The sequence below is a fragment of the Ceratotherium simum genome, chromosome 29, assembly GCF_057802395.1.
Source record: "Ceratotherium simum simum isolate JZ-2026a chromosome 29, ASM5780239v1, whole genome shotgun sequence".
NCBI classification, from domain to species: Eukaryota; Metazoa; Chordata; class Mammalia; order Perissodactyla; family Rhinocerotidae; genus Ceratotherium; species Ceratotherium simum.
The window spans coordinates 4,448,678-4,460,822 of record NC_141928.1 but is presented as its reverse complement, the minus strand read 5'-3'; the positions used below and the strand labels follow the sequence as shown (position 1 = coordinate 4,460,822).

The 12,145-nt window shown below is 59.0% G+C and overlaps 1 protein-coding gene across 4 annotated transcripts in view; it reads right to left on the bottom strand.

Annotated features, from left to right (window-relative positions):
• The window catches only part of RALGDS (ral guanine nucleotide dissociation stimulator), a 33,257-nt gene extending 24,421 nt beyond the window's left edge, over positions 1 to 8,836 (bottom strand). For 3 of the 4 annotated variants that reach the window (XM_087418856.1, XM_014782288.2, XM_014782289.2), the window contains exon 1: positions 535 to 750. In XM_087418856.1, the coding sequence (XP_087274982.1) occupies positions 535 to 717 (183 nt within the window). In that variant the 5' untranslated portion in view covers positions 718 to 750. Of the gene's footprint in view, positions 1 to 534; positions 751 to 8,205 lie in introns of those variants that run through there. The other variant, XM_087418857.1, reaches the window with a different exon arrangement.
• Between the last annotated feature and the right edge of the window lie 3,309 nt (positions 8,837 to 12,145).

The window sequence follows — 12,145 nt, the reverse complement described above, 5'->3', positions numbered from 1 at the left end:
GTGGGAGGCCTGCCTCTCCTCCACGCCCCTCCTCTGCCCTCAAGGCGGGCTTGTCTGGAAGGCCCCTGGGGTCCCAACCGCCTATGAGGGTTCTAGGACTTTGCCAACCTAACCACGAGTTCACCACCTGCCCTGGCAAGCCCAACCGCCGGTGCAGGCCCGCGCTGGCAAGGGAGGAGAAATGCGGCCCAGCCCCTGCTGTTGGGAAGTTCGCCGATGTAAACAGCCGGTGACAGCCCGCGGGAACGGGTCTACCCGGGCTGCAGGGGCGCGGGGCCGGCACACCGGTGAGGGAAGCCCTGGGACGGACGGATACAGGGGGCACGAAGACCGGTTCTGGTCCCCAAACTGTTGGCTCGGGTGTGCCGGCAGCCCCCACGCCCATCTTGCTGCCTTGCGGTCGGAGCAAGAAGGGGGATTTCTGCGGAAGGACCGTCCCCTCCCCCGGACCCAAACTGGAGGCGGGAGACCCGCTAAGGACGCCGGGCCCCCACCCACGCCTCGCCCGGCCGCGGGCCGGCCCGGTCCACCCACCTCCAGACGCGGCAGGTCGGGGTCGAGCTGCGTGAAGCTGTGCAGCACCACCGGGCAGCTGTCGGGGCCGCCCACCTCCAGGCGCACGGCGTCCCACAGGCTGCGGCTCCGCCGGGAGTCCGGAAACAGCGGCTCGGCGCCGCCCGCAGGCCCAGCCGCCTCGGCCCACATGCGCTGCACCATGGGCGGCTCGCGGCGGCCGGCCGGGCCGCGGGACCCGGGGCGGCGCGGGCGCCTCTGTGCTGCCTCCGCGGCCCGGCCCCGCCGAGGTCAGCCCGGGGGCGGGGCCTCGGGAGGCGGGGCCGGAGGCGCGGGGGCGGGGCCGGAGGTACGGGGGGCCGTGTGCGCGCCCGCGCCGCCCCGCGGCCCCGCTGGCTGCTTGCGTGTTCCGGAGTACACGTGCTGTGTGTGTTGTGGGGTGTGGGTACGGCGGTCAGGCACCTTCTGTCCGTGCGTGCGCTGGTGCAGTGTATGTGTTGTGTAGAGATGTGACTTGTGTACGAGTTGACGTGTGGTCAAGTGGCCCTAGAGTCAGACTCACCTCCCACGAATTCCAGTCAAGCCCCTCCCTAGCTCTGTGGCCTTGGACAAGTTGCTTAACCTCTCTGAGCCTCAGTTTCTTCATCGGAGAGGCTCACACTGGGTGACTGATGTTTATTACTCAGCCGGTGCCTGGGCCTGACTGTGTGCTCCTGAGTCCTGGAAGGATGACCGTGTCCCCGGTGCACATGGGTTTTTGGAAATCCTGAGTGTTGAAGTGTGTTTGCAAAGGGGCGGTTGCCTGCACTATCTCCTTTCAGCCCTCTGGCCACCCTGGCAGAATGGAGGCAGAGGAGGCACAGGGAGGTGGGGAGGAACGGAGACCAGGTGTCACCGGGGTTGGGGCCTGCAGACATTCAAGAAAGAGTAAGAGATCAGGAGTGACAACTGGCCGCCATAGCACCTGGCCACTGGCCTGGTCAACTGGGGCCACTGGTGGCTTGAGTGCCTAAGGTCTCAGGGCAGCGGTCAGGGTGGAAATGAGGCTGCTGAGGGCTGGGGAGGAAGCAGGGCTAGGGAGTCTCAGCTACTCTTTCTATAAGCGGGTGAGGAAGGAAGAGGGAGCCTGGAGGTTAACAGCGGTCAAGAGGGTGTTTGTGCGGATAGATGAATGAATGGGAACCTCCCTCACACCTAATCCTCTGTTGGGGCCTGCCTGGCCTCAGCCCTCAGCCCTCACAGAGGCTGGCGACGATGGCTGCAGCCCTGGCAATGCCACCACCCTCCCAGAAGCGGTCCAATACCATTGTGCCTCAGTTTCGCCATCTGTAAAATGAGAGGGCAGGACCAGACTACACATTCCACAAGCCTGTCTTGCGCACCCACTGTGTGCCAAGCCTCAGATATCCATGGACGGTGGGACCCCTTCTAGCACCACCCACGTGTGGACCCAGTTTGAGCGCCAGCCTGGTGGTTTTCTGTCCGGGTACAAGGCCTTCACAAAGACGGGCAGAAAACAATTTGGCAGTTTCTATTAAGGGCATTAAAAATGCTCATGCCCTTTGACTTGATAATCCCACTCTTAGGAATTCACCCTAAGGAAGCAATCAGAGGTGTGGACATGGATTTCTGTAGGAGGATGTTGATGGAAACCTCGACTACAATTCTGCCAAACCGAATCAACTCAAATGCCCTATGCTAATTGACAGGCCCCTCGGTGCCATGGCGCAGCACAGCAGACCCAGGATGCAGGGAAATGCTCTCCAGGATGCAGCAGAATGTGCTTTCAAGAACCAGATACCACACACACGCATACGGCTAGAGGGACCCACTTTGCAAAAGTAATGGTGGGTATTTCTGGGCAGTGCTATACGTTTTTTTCTTTTTACTTCTTGGAATTTTCCAATTTTTCTAAAATATTTTAATAATCATGCACATGTAATAAGTGCTGTGTTTTTGTTCTTTTTTTAAAGCAAGATGGGTAGATTTGGTTTGGGGTGGTGATTCCTAGGAGGCTGGTTAGGAAGCTTCCATGCTCTGTCCTTGGGGGAGGGGCACATTTAGAGGAAAGAGGTCCTCCAAAGCAACAAAGGGATGACCAGGACACTGGACATGCCCTCTGGCTAAAAGCTTCTCCTCCCACTCCTGCTACTGGGGCCAAGCTCTCAGCCTCGGGGAATTCAGAACTTGCTGAGTAAATCCAGCACCTGCCTGCAGCTCACTTTATCTCTTCTCTGCTCTCCTTATCTCTTTCTCCCAGGGAGGGGCCTGGGAAGCCGGCTCGTGCCCATTTTACAGCCTGGAAAGGGCTGGAGAGTGCAGAGGAGTGTATCCCATGTCACCACCTCTCTGACCTTGAAGGTCCAGGGTGCTGGGGTTGGGAGGGCCCAAGTAGGCTGGAGAGGTGAGAAGTGGGGAATTCCATCACTACACTTGCCCCCAACACAGCCGCCTGGGCTGCCTGCCATCCTACTCCCTGGACCTCACATGCATGGAGCGGGTGGGGAGGTATATCCTTTACCTAACCAGTCCCTCTGGTTAACGTCTGTTTGTTTTTATGAAGTCCTCCTCCCTGCCTTGTTTGCCCCCCACTTTGGGGCTCCCCTCTGGGGTCCTGGCAAGCCTGGTCACCACTCCAGCTGCACACACACACCCCTAGTTCCCAGGGTGTCAATGTAGCATAGAGGACAGGTTGAGGCACCGAAATGCCTGGGTTTGAGGACCAGCTTCACCCCTTTCTTACTGTGTGACCCCATTTCCCCCAGGCAAATCACCTCACCTCCAAGACACAGTGTTCTCCTGTGGAATGGGGGCATAACTAATGAGACGGCACAGGTGAAGCCCCTTCCACAGGTGCCCGGTGCCCCTAGGTCAGGCAGACGGAGACTGCCCCACACTGTTAGTGGCAGGAGCTGCGATGCACTGCGTGCCTCCCGTGTGCAAGGCCCCCTCCCGAGCCCTCATGCAGCTCCCCTCATAATGCCCGCCGAAAGCTGTGGGGTAGATCCCTTACCAAGGGCAGGGCTGGCCCCACAGAGAGGGGACCAGGAAAGTAGGTGCCACCTGTGACCAGGAACACAGAGCCACTCATGAAGTGTTCTCGCCAAAAACCAAACCTGAATCCCACCAGGCGTCTGCAGGTGGCTCCCACTTGGGGGATCACAGGGGCCAGAGGAACATGTTAAACACGCCATAGGATACAATCCGCAAATTCCAGGCTGTGGGGATGTCTAAGGACGAACCACCCAGTTTCCTCAGCAAATACATTTCCGGGAAAAAAATAAAGGGGAAACTATGGGAAGGTAAGAGATGTCAACCAAATGCAACATGTGGATTTTGGATTGTGATTCAAACAGGGCAACTGTTAAAAAAAAAACCCAAGGGACCACTGGGATTATTTGAACGCTACTGAATATTTGGATATTCGACATCATTTTTTGGGTGTGATCATGGGATTTTGGTTATTATTAGAGTAACATAGTGGAATATTTATGGATGGAATTACATGCCTGGGATTTGTGTAAACATCGTCCGCTGAAGGAGGGGGGCAGGATGCGGGGGCAGACAAGAAATAAGAGTGGCCCTGCACGGGTGATCGTGAAAGCTGGGGTGCCTTTATGCCATTTTTCTCCCTTTTGTGTCTATTTGGAATTCCCCATAATAGAAGTTAGAAGAAGGACACAGTTTGAGACTCATCCTCCAATGCCACTGAGGTTCCAAGCAGCCATGGAGGGAGGGTGACAATCTTCAGACCCCGGGCCATGGCAGTGACACCTGGCATGACAGCTTCACCATGTCCTATGTCCCAGCGGCACTCATAGCATCCTTACACAAAAGGGGCTGGAGGCTTCACTTTGGGGGCCAAAGCAGTGGGCGCCTGGGAAACCAAGTCACACAGCTCAGTGGGGCAGTCAGACGAGGCTGGGGGCTGGGGGGTCTGCTGGGAGGGACAGAGAGCACAAAGCACTGTAGGAAGTGTGGGTGATTATGAACTGGTGTTACTCCTCTCCTCCCTCATCCTGCTCACAGCCCACCTCGTCCCCAGGCATCCCGGGTTCCCAACGTTTCCCTGGGGGAAGCATCCACCCCTCCTCGGGAGTCACAAGAGGCCCCAAGAACAATGCTGTCCAGACTGTTCCGCAGTCGGGATGCTCCTGGCACAGGAAGCTTAAAAGACAGGTTTTGAGCTGACAGCCAAGGACGAGAACCAGGCCAAATCCAGCCCACATGTGTGTTTTGTTTGGCTTGCAAAGTGTTTTTCAATTTTTGAGCCAACAGTAAAAGGTCAGGTGATTTCATATAAAAATCCACATTTCTGGCTTCTCCTGTAACTGGACGACCTGGCCACACCGCGTCTGCGTTCCCACACGACAGGAGACTGGGCGGGAGCTGACGGGCAGCTGTCCTCCGCAGCCAAGGCATGTGCTCATGGGTTTGCCACAGACCCCACTGGGCCTTCCGTCACTCCCTGGCTTAGAGGCCCCTGGGCAGCCACCTCTGGCTGAAGGGAAAGGTATGCTCAGGCCAAACCTCCAGAGCCCCTTTTCCTTCTCACTTTCATCCCAACACTGATCCCCTTGATGCACGGCAGCTACAGGGGTCTTGACCCTTCAAAGCCTCCAGCACTGCCCTCGGGCAAAAGATCAACTGCTTGGTGCACCCCACCTTGCATCTCGGGGTCCTCTCTCACCATGCCCAGCCAGGCTCACACAGACCTGCTGCCATCCCCGGAGCCTCGAGCCAGCCCCTCTTCTGCCCGGCCCATGCTCCCTATCTTCCACCCACCCCTTTGCCCGGTACATGATAGCTGATTCATGGAGTCCCGGGGAATGGGGTTTGGGCCTGGGGTGCAGCTCTGGGGAGGTCTGCCAGGCACACAGTGGCTCAGAATGAGAATTGGGCTCAAGGCAATGCCGGGGGAGCTGTGACCCCAGTGAGGAAGAGGAGCCAGGTCTCCAGACTCCACTCAGGCCTTGGTGGACAACCTTTCACCTCGTGCTGGGCAGATGGAGGTCACCCTGTCTGCTTTGTCTTTTCTGGTCTATATTTAGAGCCTGGGGAGGACACGGGGAGGGTGTGGCCTGGCCAGGCTCCTTGGTCATTTCCTGACACTGATGTCACCATTCCTGGCCTGCCAGGTCCTGGGGTTGCCCTCTGTGGGCGGGTGAGCACACACCTTGGCAGGTGATGCACCTGGGCCAAGCGTGGGAGGTCCTGGGACAGTGGGTGGGCCTGGCTTAGCCCCACCTCCTCTGCCACTGGGCTCCTGGGTACCTCCAGGGGCTTGTTCCTCTTCTGGAGAAGGGAGGGTCCCCACAGGCTGGAGGCCATGCTCAGAGATGGTCAAGAGCCAGCGAATGAAGCATCTGAGCCTCCAGGAGACCATTCTGGGTGGAAGGATCTGACATCATCATCGACCCAAATCTCTGACCTCACAGGGCGTTGCTGTCCCCGCCAACCAGAGCGAGATGCATCGATGCCTGGAGCCTCGGAAACGGCCCAAGACTGGGACGGTGAGTTTCGGCTCAGCCATGAACTTGCCATGGGGCCTCACTGTCCTCCCCCGGAAAGGGGCGCTCACGGCCCCTAAGTCTCGGAATGTTGAGGGGCCCTCAGAGGAGTGTACGCGCAGTCCAGGGTCACCGTAATAAATGCTGTCCACAGAGTGGGAAGCGGGGGCCACTCTGACAACTGTCTCTCACTCCCGGAATGCTCAGTGCCCGACACCCCAGGGGTCACTGACACCCCTGAAGGCCACCAATCCAACCTGTGACGGCCCAAGGGGGAGGACAGGAGAGAGGAAGAGAAGCAGAAGGGGACACAAACAGACGCAAACGGAGACAGAGACTCTGCAAACTAACTGAGCCCGAAACATGGAGAACACCCGAGAGGGAACAGTCAGAGACGGAGACGGAGACAGGGTCCCGTCCCACGCCAAGCCCACGCAGGCCGCAGGCTGGACACACAAGGCTGAGAAGGGGGCCTATAGGTTTGGGAGCCTCTCTCTCTCTCAAGATTTGTAGCCTAGGTTTGTGCTCAAGTCCCTGCTCTGCATCTTTGTAGCCTCAGCTTCACCTCTCTGAGCCCCAGTTTCTCTACCAGTAAGATGGAGATAATAATAACAACAACATCTGGCTCTCAGGGTTCTAGGAGAGCAGATGCTGAGACAGTGCACGAAAGCCCTCTGTAATCTGAGAAGCACCAGAGGAACAGGAGCAGCTCGGACAACCCACAGCCACCTGCCCCAACCCTCCCGGGAGGGGAGCAGAGAGACAGGCTGGCAGGAGTGGGCATCCTCAGGCACCACTGGCAGCGCCCCCCCCACTGCCTCCTCCCTCACACCCAGAATGGGAGATGGAGAGTCTCAGCTTCCAGCCAAACTCCTTCAACCAGTTCCGACAGGAGGGGAGGAAGTAGAGGGAAGCCACCTCCCCAGTAGCTGAGGTGGCTGCGGCCCAGCTGTGACCCACCCAGCCTCTCGGCAGAGGCACTGGTTGCCCTGGAAACTCACCTCGGTGGCTGGTGCTGGTGCTGGTGCCGGCAGAGGTGCTGGGTAGGGTGTGAGGCTTCGCAGAGAGGCACGGCGGGCGACAGCCCACCGCCGGGCGGTCACCACGGAGACACAGGCCAAGAACACCCAGCCCCTCCTGCCCCTGGGCACGGCCGGCCTGGTCTCCTGGGCCATGGTGCGCAGGAGCTGGGTGGGGGGTGGGCTCCGTGGAGGCCCTCTGCCAGTCTGCCCGTCTGCCTATCTGTCCGCCTGCCCCAGCGTAGTTAAGCACCCAAGTGCCTAGGCCTGGTGTCACCGCGTGGCTGTCATACCTGCTCCAGTGACGGGCAGGGCCAGGAATTCCCACTTGTACCAGGCCAAGGGCCAGCCAAAGATGTGTGGATGGGGCTCTGTTCTGAGCCGGGCCAGTAGCTCCAGCTGGGCCCCGCTCTCCTGGGGAGGGCCCACCTATCTCCTCCAACACCCGAGGCCCCGTCCCCATTCCTCCTGCTTTCGGGGAAATCACCGCCCCGAGCCAGAAAGGTGGCAGGTACGAGTCACAGAGATCTAAACAGGGCTCAGCCAGCAGGGCCCCGAGGCGGGTGTCAGCCCAGCCAGGCGCAATGAGGGAGCAGAGGAGACCCCGCTCGCTCCAAGCCACTGCCTCATTCCTGAAGCCTTCCCGGCCCCACAGCCCTCAGAGCTCCTCCACCTGGCACTGAGACACAGGATTTCATTTGAAACTGCAGGGACCAACCTAGGGTTGCTAACTGTTTATTTTACCAAGTAGGATAGTAAAAAAAAAAAAATAATAATACTGTCACCACCACCATTACAATCATTTCATAAAAGACACCACTAAAAAGTAACTAGGCGGGCACACCATCAGGAGAGGTCTTAAACAAATGCATTTGGCCTTAAGAAAAACTCACGACCTTGTCTCAGTTTTTCGCATTTTGCTACAAACCAGACATTGGAAGCCATGGAACAAGTCCAACACACCCATTTGACAAATGGAAAATGTGAGGCCCGGGAGGAGCGGGGACTTGCCCAAGATCTCACGGGGAGAATCCAGGACTTGGGTCTGTACGCAGCTCTGTAGAGCCCACAGACACTCCTTCCATCAGTGTGCAGAGCCCAGATCCCAAAACCCAGAGATGCCAGTGTGATCCAGAGGCTGAGAGGCTGGGCCGATTCCTTACCCTCCTAGGACCCTGGTGGGCAGCGGGCTGCGTGAGCAGGAACACAGAGGCCGGGAGGAGTTGGGGGCAGTCGGGGGCTCCGGAGCCTGCCCATAGGCACATTGGGTCCCAGGGGCCCTGACGGGGTGGCCAGGGTCCAGCATGCCGCCCTGACACGAGCCCTGCCAGCACTCGGTCTGCCTCTCTGAGCGTTTCACATCCTCTTCCGGTGGCTTTATGAGGCCCAGGGGACTTGGCTCAGCAGGCGGCTCAGATGCAAGAGACCCAGTTCCTGTCCTAGCCTGGTGCTGCCTCCCTGTGGGACATTCAGGTTCCTCTTCTCTCTGAACCTGTTTCCTGATCCCTTATGGAAGGAAGGGGGGGCAGTGTACAGAGGTTTTCAAACTCAAATTCCTCCCCATCCCCAGCCTCACCTGGAGCTCTCGACCTTGCACTCCCATCACTGGGCTCCAGGCAGGAGAATTTCTTTTATGGAAGAAAGGATTCCATGGATGCAAGTTATGAACCCCTGAGGTAGTGGTTCTCTAGGGGATGTGGGTGGGCTTCTGGGGGTAGGGGGCCGGGCAGGCAAGTATCAGAGAAATGGAGCCGAGGTTGGGGTAGGTTCCAGGTGGACCCCAAAGCAGCTGCCTGTCTCCCTGGGCCAACCCTTGTGCTCGCAGCCAGAGCATGTCTCCCCTGCACTAAAATACCTCCAATGGCTTCTGTCCCACGCACAAGAGAATCCGAAGTCCTCCCTGCCCCCTGCCCCCAGCCCCCTCTGACTCACTGGGCCCTGACCACCTCCCTGTGTTCACCCTCTGCATGTCCTCCCCAGCCACCTCGGCCCTCCTGTGCACGGCTACTCTTAACCCTGACCTTCGCGAAATAGCAGAGGCGACCGGGCTCCGAATCAGCCAGCTCTGGGACTCCGAGCCAGTGACTTAACATCCCTGGGCCTCAGTTTCTTTATCTGTAAGATGGGCACAAGGGCACTGGAGGAGTCGACAAGAGCTTAGCACGGGCCTGGCTCGTGATCGGCCCTCTGGGGACCTGCACCCTACCATCTCCTGTGGTCACATGGCTGCCCCAGTGCCTGGCACGCAATGAACCCTCCATGAATGTCGGTGGATATTGTTCACGCGCCAGGAGTACTGCAGCTGGCTCCATCCCCAAGAGCAAGTTCCAGATGGCAGTCTAAGCTCTGTCTGGCGCTCAGCATGCGGCCCTGCAACCCGAGACCAGTGGATAACTTGGAAATGTTTGTTATCTAACAGCAGCGAATACGCTGGGGCATTGCAAGGCATCCTGGTCCTGGGGGAGGGCGCCAGGCTCAGGTCCACATCTCTTTGAGGCCAGGCCACCACAGCAGGCTCTCCGGGGGCTCAATCTCATGCAGACTCCAGCAGGATCTGGGTGAGGCAGGGGTCACTAGAGCTCCAAGGAGGGAGACAGTCCTGGGTGCCTGGGCTGTCCCCAACCTCAGCCTCTCACCCCCGTGAGGCCAGCTGGCTGGCCGTGTGATGCACGGGCATCGTTTGATGCAGTCTGCCTGCCTTGTACTATATCAGCAAGCTCTCTGAGCCTCTGGGGGCCTTAGATGAAATGGGGGAGTGGGGAGGGCCTTCCCTGAGCCGTGGCCTCCTCATCTGAAGCCCAGTGCTGTGGAAGGGATCAGGGGGTGAGTGGATGGGAGAGGGATTCCAACTGTGTGAGCGTGTTTGGGGTTGGGGAGAGCTTAGAGAGGCCCTTGCAGGAAGTGGGAGGGGTTGCAGGAACCAATAGGGACCCAGGCTGCCCTGTTCGGTGTCTGTGTGTTAAGGCCTTTGACTCGACAAGAATTTATTGAGCACTTCCCCAGGTACCAACCCCGTGCAAGTCACCCTATCTCCCTTCTATAGCTCCTGAGAGCCAAACAAGGCTCGCTGTGCTCTTCTGCAATGACCCCCCCAGCTGTTACCCCCACATCTCCCCCGCCCCAGCCTCCAGCACAGGTCAGCCTGGCCTCAGGGCCCAGTCTCAGGCCATTCCTTTCCGAGCCAGGCCAGGCCCAAGCAGGGCTGCCCTGGGGCAGCAGGCACTGAGCTTGCTGGGAAGGCTGAGGGCCGGAGTCACAGCCAGGCGGCAGGACAGGACCAGCTGCAGGACCCTGCGGAGGCGGGGCATGGGAGGGGAGGGCAGAGGACGGGAGAAGGAGGGTGGGAACGGGAGGGGAAGGGCACACCCACCCCTCCTCCCACCAGCCTGGGGAGAGCAGAGGCGCCTTTGTTCCCTGCCAGCCTGGTGTCACCACATGGCACACCACATCACTGTCACCGCCTGGAACGAAGACCGGCCACAGAGAGCCAGGGCTCTAGGGACAGTTAGGGGCACTCCACCTGCACCCCCAACACTTCACCACATCCGGGCTGGGCCTACTGAGGACTGGAGCATGCACAACCATTTCCGGTGCACCTCCTGTGCATGGAGCTGTGTGGGCACTGCACCGGGGCCGCTCCCACGGTCCCCACGCTTGTCCCGGGACACCAAGGTCACGTGACCTGCCAACAGTCCCACAGTGCTCTGCCCACCACGCCTGGTGGCCCGGGGATAACGCACCTGGCCAGCCACACACCAGCCCAGACATAGCAAACCCCACTCAGGGACACATGTGTATGCACAGACGTGTGCCAACACTCCCCTCAGCCCAGGCTCAAGCCCTGTGGTTGGGGGAGGGATTCCCTGGGGGGCCTGCTGCATCCCACACCTGGGGAGGTCCTCTCACCCTGTCCAGGCTCCTGGGGGCAGGCCCTGGTGGGTGTGAAGCACAGTGTTTATAAACACCGCGTGGCTGTCGCTGTCGCTAGGAGCTGTGACTCAGAGCCAGAGTGGTAACTCCTCTCAGAGCTGTTTACTCAGCACAACATCCTGTCCAGGAAGCAGAAAGGAGACGCCGAGGCCTGGCTTTCGCTCCTTTTCCCTGCAGCCTCCTGACCTGACTCAGGGTGCTGCTGAGGGGGTGTGGGAGTGGCAGCTCAGCTCAGCTTCCCTCCCCTCCGTTTCTGGGAACCGGAGGCCCATCATCAAGTCGCTCAACACACGGTCGACACCAGCCCGGCTCTGGTAGGAAGGGAGGATGCCACAGCGAGCACACGGGTGCTCCAGCCCGTGGAGCCGGGACAAGAGCTTTGGTCCAGGGTGCACCTACACCTGGCATCCTTCCCTCTTCGGCTCTGACTGAGACTCCCAGGGACCAGGGCCCTGCAAACATCCACTACCCCGCAGCCCAAAGGCAAACTTCCCAGGTTCCCACACTTAGAAGCCTTGCAGCAGCTCCTGACGCCCCTTGGCCCCCAGGGCCCAGCCAGGCCCTGCCTGTGGCGCTCTTCAGTGGGAACAAAGCACTTTTCCACTCAACATCTGTGAAACAGATGAAGCCACGGTAATTATCTCTGTTGTAAAACTGAGAAAATTGAGGCCCAGAGAGGGCAAACGACTTGCCTGAGGCTGCCCAGCAGGTCAGTGCCAAGGCCAGTGTCTGGTCCCCAAGGCAGCTGCTTCCCTCCACTCTGCGCTGGGTTAAAGATCACAAGTGGATTTGTTCCTGGCAGCACAGGCAGACTTTGGGCTGCTTGGTCCCTGTCAGCAAGAAGGGTGGTCTGTCCCCTGTGTGAGGCTCAGCTTGGGATGCTGACTTCTATTTCCCTGTACACCTTCCCCACCAACGCAGTGCCTAAGCCGGGGTCAATGACCTCCTGACATTTCTACTATCCACTGATAGTAAAAACGTGCCAGCGTGGATATCGCTTAACTGTCATGGTGTGTGAGGCAGGTCTGCAAGTGAGCTCGGGGACAGGAGCTCCAAACTCACCTAAAGCCACACAGCAGTCTGACTTTGAGGCTGGTGCTCCCAGCTGCTTCCAGCTTTTTACAACAAGAACCCAGGGTGATTCTATCCTCACGGCACGCTTCTATGGGCCAG